This window comes from Onychostruthus taczanowskii, unplaced genomic scaffold, assembly GCF_017590055.1.
Source record: "Onychostruthus taczanowskii isolate IOZ18803 unplaced genomic scaffold, ASM1759005v1 scaffold91, whole genome shotgun sequence".
Classification (NCBI taxonomy): domain Eukaryota; kingdom Metazoa; phylum Chordata; class Aves; order Passeriformes; family Passeridae; genus Onychostruthus; species Onychostruthus taczanowskii.
Genome location: NW_024507105.1, coordinates 457978 through 463824, shown reverse-complemented (window position 1 = coordinate 463824; position 5847 = coordinate 457978). Strand labels below are relative to the sequence as shown.

The 5847-nt window shown below is 68.5% G+C and overlaps 1 protein-coding gene across 8 annotated transcripts in view; it reads left to right on the top strand.

Annotated features, from left to right (window-relative positions):
• Window positions 1-5847, top strand: part of HDAC5 (histone deacetylase 5) — an 18980-nt gene that overhangs the window by 4546 nt on the left and 8587 nt on the right. For 2 of the 8 annotated variants that reach the window (XM_041426236.1, XM_041426234.1), the window contains exons 4-13: window positions 117-317; window positions 712-846; window positions 959-1073; window positions 1174-1301; window positions 1381-1512; window positions 2668-2774; window positions 3310-3438; window positions 4165-4396; window positions 4983-5158; window positions 5374-5637. In XM_041426236.1, coding sequence (XP_041282170.1) covers window positions 117-317; window positions 712-846; window positions 959-1073; window positions 1174-1301; window positions 1381-1512; window positions 2668-2774; window positions 3310-3438; window positions 4165-4396; window positions 4983-5158; window positions 5374-5637 — 1619 coding nt within the window. Of the gene's footprint in view, window positions 1-50; window positions 318-711; window positions 847-958; window positions 1074-1173; window positions 1302-1380; window positions 1513-2667; window positions 2775-3309; window positions 3439-4164; window positions 4397-4982; window positions 5159-5373; window positions 5638-5847 lie in introns of all 8 variants that reach the window. The other 6 variants (XM_041426235.1, XM_041426232.1, XM_041426231.1 and 3 more) reach the window with 4 other exon arrangements.

Below are 5847 nucleotides of genomic sequence, written 5' to 3'. Positions count from 1 at the left end.
GCCGCCGCATCCCTGCACCACCCCAAACCTGCCCCTTCAACACCTCCCAGCCCCCTCCATCATCACCGGGAGGGGGTCCCCATCCCTTTTCCCCCCCGACCCAGCGTGTCCGGCAGGGCCGGAGGGGCCCGAGGGGCCGGGGCCGGAGGCGGGGGTGGACGCGGGGCTGGCGGCGGCGCGGGAGCAGCAGCTGCAGCGGGAGCTGGTGGCCCTGAAGCAGCAGCAGCAGCTCCAGAAGCAGCTGCTCTTCGCCGAGTTCCAGAAGCAGCACGAGCACCTCACCCGCCAGCACCAGGTCCAGCTGCAGAAGCACCTCAAGTGGGATATTGGGGTGGATGGAGCTGTTTGGGGAGGGATATTGGGGTGGATGGAGCCATTGAGGGGGATATTGGGGTGGATGGAGCTGTTTGGGGGTTACACTGGCAGTGATGGAGCCATGGGGTTGGGGTGGATGGAGCCGTGGGGGGTGGATATTGGGGTGGATGGAGCCATGGGGGGTGGATATTGGGGTGGATGGAGCCATTTGGGGGGGACACTGGCAGTGACAGAGCCGTGGGGTGTCACTGGTGGCAGTGACGGAGCCATGGGGTGACACTGACGGAGGCTGAGGGAGGGATGGAGCTCTTGGGGGCACACCGGGCGGTGACTGTGCCGTGAGCCACGCTGCTCCTGGGGCCGGGGCCGGGGTCCCACGCGGTGCCCCCGCCCCGCAGCAGCAGCAGGAGGCCCTGGCAGCCCGGCGGCAGCAGGAGCTGGAGCAGCAGCGGCAGCGGGAGCGGCAGGAGCTGGAGCAGCAGCGCCTGGAGCAGCTCCAGAGCCTGCGCCCCAAGGAGCGGGGCCGTGACAGTGAGCCGGGGGGGGGGGCTGCGGCGGGATTTGGGGGTGCAGTGGGCCTGCAGGGTGCTGAGGGGCTGGAGGGAGGGATGTGCTGCCCCCCTGAACCCCCCCGTGCCCCCAGGCGCCATCGCCAGCACCGAGGTGAAGCTGAAGCTCCAGGAATTCCTGCTCAGCAAGACGAAGGAGCCGGGCCCCGGCCCCCCCAACCATTCCCTCCCCCAGCACCCCAAATGTTGGTAGGTGCCCCCGAGCCCTGCAGGACCCCCCCCGAGGCACCGTGGGGGTGACACGGGGGTCCTAGCGGGGTCTCTGCCACCTTGTCCCCCCCCCGCCCAGGGCTCACCACACCTCGTTGGACCAGAGTTCCCCCCCCCAGACCGGCAGCCCGGGGACCCCCCCGTCCTACAAGCTCCCCCTCCTCGGCACCTACGACGGCCGGGACGATTTCCCGCTCCGCAAAACCGGTGGGTGACGGCGGGGAGGGACGTGCCGCGCCCGCGGGGGGCGGCGGTGGCACTCCGGGTGACACGTCTGCGTCGGCAGCCTCGGAGCCCAACCTGAAGGTGCGCTCGCGGCTGAAGCAGAAGGTGGCCGAGAGGAGGAGCAGCCCCCTGCTGCGGCGCCGCGACGGCTCCGTGCTCAGCGCCTTCCGCAAGCGGCACGTGGAGATCACCGGTGCGCGGGGACGCCGGGGACACCGTGGTGGGGACAGCGGGGACGCCGCGGTGGGGACACTGTGGTGGGGACACTGTGGTGGGGACACCGTGGTGGAGACACCCAGGGACACCGTGGTGGGGATACTGTGGTGGGACACCACAGGGACACCCGGGGACACCGAGGGACACCGTGGTGGGGACACCTGGGGACACCATGGTGGGGATACCATGGTGGGGACACCGTGGTGGGGACACCCGGGGACACTATGGTGGGGACACTGGGGACACCGTAGTGGGGACACTGTGGGGATGTCATGGTGGGGACACCATGGTGGGGACACTGTGGGGACACCGTGGTGCGGACACCGTGGTGGGGATACCGTGGTGGGGACACCCGGGGACACTATGGTGGGGACACTGTGGGAACACCGTAACAGGGACACTGTGGGGATGTCATGGTGGGGACACCATGGTGGGGACACTGTGATGGGGACACTATGGTGGGGACACTGTGGGGCCCCCGTGGTGGGGATACTGTGGTGGGGACACCCAGGGACACCATGGTGGGGACACTGTGATGGGGACACTATGGCGGGGACACTGTGGGGACACTGTGGTGGGGACACTGTGGGGACACGGGCCGGGCTCGCGCCTGGGGCTCGCTCACTGGGTGCTTCCCCAGAGCCACTTTGGCCTCCCGCGGCTGAGGTGACACATGTGACACACGTGGGGTGTCAGGGTGTGACACACTGTGTGGCACAGGAGCAGTGTCCCCATGCCCGTGTGACATGCCTGTGTCCTGTGGTGTCGGTGTGACACGGAGCAGTGTCAGTGTGACACAGGGCAGCGTCCGCGTGCCCGTGTGACACGCCTGTGTCCCACTCTGTGTGTGTGACACAGAGCAGTGTCCCCGTGCCCGTGTGACACGCCTGTGTCCCACTCTGTGTGTGTGACTCAGAGCAGTGTCCCCGTGCCCATGTGACACGCCTGTGTCCCACTCTGTGTGTGTGACTCAGAGCAGTGTCCCCGTGCCCATGTGACACGCCTGTGTCCCACTCTGTGTGTGTGACTCAGAGCAGTGTCCCCGTGCCCATGTGACACGCCTGTGTCCCACTCTGTGTGTGTGACTCAGAGCAGTGTCCCCGTGCCCATGTGACACGCCTGTGTCCCGCAGTGTCATCGGTGTGCAGCAGTGCCCCCGGGTCGGGGCCCAGCTCCCCCAACAGCTCCCACGGTGCCCACAACGGCCTGGCCGCCTCTGTCCCCAACATCCACAGCGAGGTACGCCTGGGACAGGGACACGCGTGTGCGCGGGGGGTCCTGTCCCCACACGTGTTGGTGGCGTGTCCCCACATGTGCTGGTGGCCTGTCCTGTTGTGTCCCCAGACTTGCTGGTGTCATGCTCCACATGTGTTGGTGGTGTGTCCCCACACATGTTGGTGGCCTGTTGTGTCCCCACACGTTCTGGTGGCTGCCCTGCACAACGGCCTGGCCGCCTCTGTCCCCAACATCCACAGCGAGGTACGCCCGGGACAGGGACACACGTGTGTGCGGGGGTGGTGTCCTGTCCCCACATGTGTTGGTGGTGTGTCCCCACACATGTTGGTGGCCTGTTGTGTCCCCGCACATTCTGGTGGCTGTCCTGTCCTGTCCTGTCCCCACACGTGCTGGTGGCTGCCCTGTCCTGTCCTGCCCCGTCCTGCCCTGTCCCCACGCGTGCTGGTGGCTGTCCTGTCCTGCCCTGCCCTGCCCTGTCCTGTCCTGTCCTGCCGTGTCCCCCCGGTGCTGATGCCACGTTTGCCGTTCGGTGCCACAGCAGCTCCTGCCCCAGCCCCGTGCCCTGGCCCTGGACGGGGCCCAGCTCAGCCTCTACACGTCCCCATCGCTGCCCAACCTGTCCCTGGGGCTGCAGGCCACTGTCACCGTCACCAGCGCCCACCTCCCCGTGAGTGGGGGCACGGGGACCCTGGGCTGGGTGGCTCTGGGACTTAGCACCCCGTGGTGGGGACATGGGAACCCGATGGGGGGGGCACGGGGACCCTGGGCTGGGTGGCACTGGGACTTGGCACCCCGTGGTGGGAACCCGATGGGGGTGGCACGGGGACCTGGAACCCCACACAGGGAGCATGAGTGACCCCCTGGGGATGTGGGGACACCATGGCGGGTGGCACTGGGACCTGGAACTCCACACGGGAGCATGAGGGACCCCCTGGGGACATGGGGACACCGTCGTGGGTGGCACTGGGACATGGAACGCCACACAGGGAGCATGAGTGTCCCCCTGGGGACATTGGGAGACCGTGGTGGGTGGCACTGGGACCTGGAACCCCGCACAGGGAGCATGAGTGACCCCCTGTGGGCATGGGGACCTGGAACTCCACACAGGGAGCATGAGTGTCCCCCTGGGGACATGGGGACACCGTGGCGGGTGGCACTGGGACATGGAACCCCACAGGGGAGATATGAGTGACCCCCTGGGGACATGGTTACCTGAAACTCCACACAGGGAGCATGAGTGTCCCCCTGGGGACATGGGGACACCGTGGCGGGTGGGATACGGGCATACAGTGTGGGGTGCCACGGTGGCCTGGCACCCTCCAGCAGGAACGTGGGGACCCCACAGGAGTGGCACAGGGAGCTGGCACCCCCAGCGTCACCACTGTCCCCACAGGTGTCCCCCAAGCTGTCCCCACAGGCGGAGGGCGAGCGGCCGGGGGTGCCCCCGGGGGTGTCCCCGCTGCGCCCCGGGGCCACCCTCACCGGCAAGTTCCTGAGCACGTCCTCGATCCCGGGCTGCCTGCTGGGGGTGGCCCTGGACGGGGACACCCCCTCCGGGTCCCCGTCCCTGCTGCAGCACGTGCTGCTGCTGGAGCAGGCGCGGCAGCAGAGCACGCTCATTGCAGGTGAGCCCGTGTGCCTGCCGCGTGTCCCCGCCGTGTCCCCTCTGTGTCCTCCTGGTCCTCCCTCAGTGTCCCCTCAGTGTCCCCCGATCACTCCCTCCGTGTCCCCTCTGTGTCCTCCTGGTCCTCCCTCAGTGTCCCCTCAGTGTCCCCCGATCACTCCCTCCGTGTCCCCTCTGTGTCCTCCTGGTCCTCCCTCAGTGTCCCCTCAGTGTCCCCCGATCACTCCCTCCGTGTCCCCTCTGTGTCCTCCTGGTCCCTCCTCCGTGTCCCCCTCAGAGTCCTCCTCAATGTCCCCTCAGTGTCCCCCCGATCCATCCTCTGTGTCCCCTCAGTGTCCCCCTGATCCCCCCTCAGCATCCCCCTGGTCCTCCCTTGCTGCCCCCCAATCGCCTGTCAATGTCCCCCCAGTCCCCGCTCTTTGTCCCCCCCAGTCCTTCCCCAGTTTCGCCTCAGTTCCCCCCACAGTTCCGTTCACCCCCTCCCTTCCCCCATTCCCACCCCCCCAGCCTGTCCCACATCTCCCCCGGTTCCCCACACCCCGGGGGCGGGCTGGGGGGCTCTGACCCCGCTGTCGCCGTGCCCGCAGTGCCCCTGCACGGGCAGTCCCCGCTGGTGACCGGGGAGCGTGGGGGGGCTCCCCGGGGCAGCAAGCTGCCGCGGCACCGGCCCCTGAGCCGCACGCAGTCCTCGCCGCTGCCGCAGAGCCCCCACGGCCCCCTCCAGCAGCACTTCCTGGACAAGCAGCAGCTCCAGCTGGCCAAGGTGGGCCTGGATGGGGTGGGAATGGGGTGTGGGGTGGGTGTGGGGCATCGCTGACCCCCCCTCAAAGTGCAGCGGTGCGAGCGGGGGAAACTGAGGCAGAGGGTGGGAAAATGGGGAAGGGATGGATAAAGTGGGGGGTGTGGGGTGCAAAGGGGGTGATGAGGCAGATAGAGGGTGTGTGGGGGGGTCATTTAACCCCCGTGCCCCTCCCCCAGCTGCTCCCCAAGGGGGGGGAGCTGGCCCGGCAGCCCCCCACCCACCCCGAGGAGACGGAGGAGGAGCTGACGGAGCAGCAATCGCCCCCCCCGGGGGAGAGGGGTCCCCTCGGCCCCCCCCTCGCCCTCGTGTCCCCAGAGGCCGAGGACCCCCCGGAGCAGCCACAGGACCCCGAGGGCTGCCAGGAGCCGGGTGACAGCGGGGACGAGGCCGAGGCCCCTGGGGACCCTGACGTCACTGAGCTGGGGGTCACCTACAAGCAGGTGAGACTTTGGGGGGGCACCCAAATCCCCCCCTCCAGCTCCCTCCATCCCCCCAGACTCCAGCTCCAGCACCCCTTTGCACGAGCCCCCCTTGCCCTCTCCCCCAGCCGTGTCGTGTGTCCCCTCCCCCTGTTTTTGGGGACGCTGCCGCTGCAGTGATGACTCGGAAGGGTCGGTGACTCATCCCCCCGCTCTGTCCCCCTGTCCCCG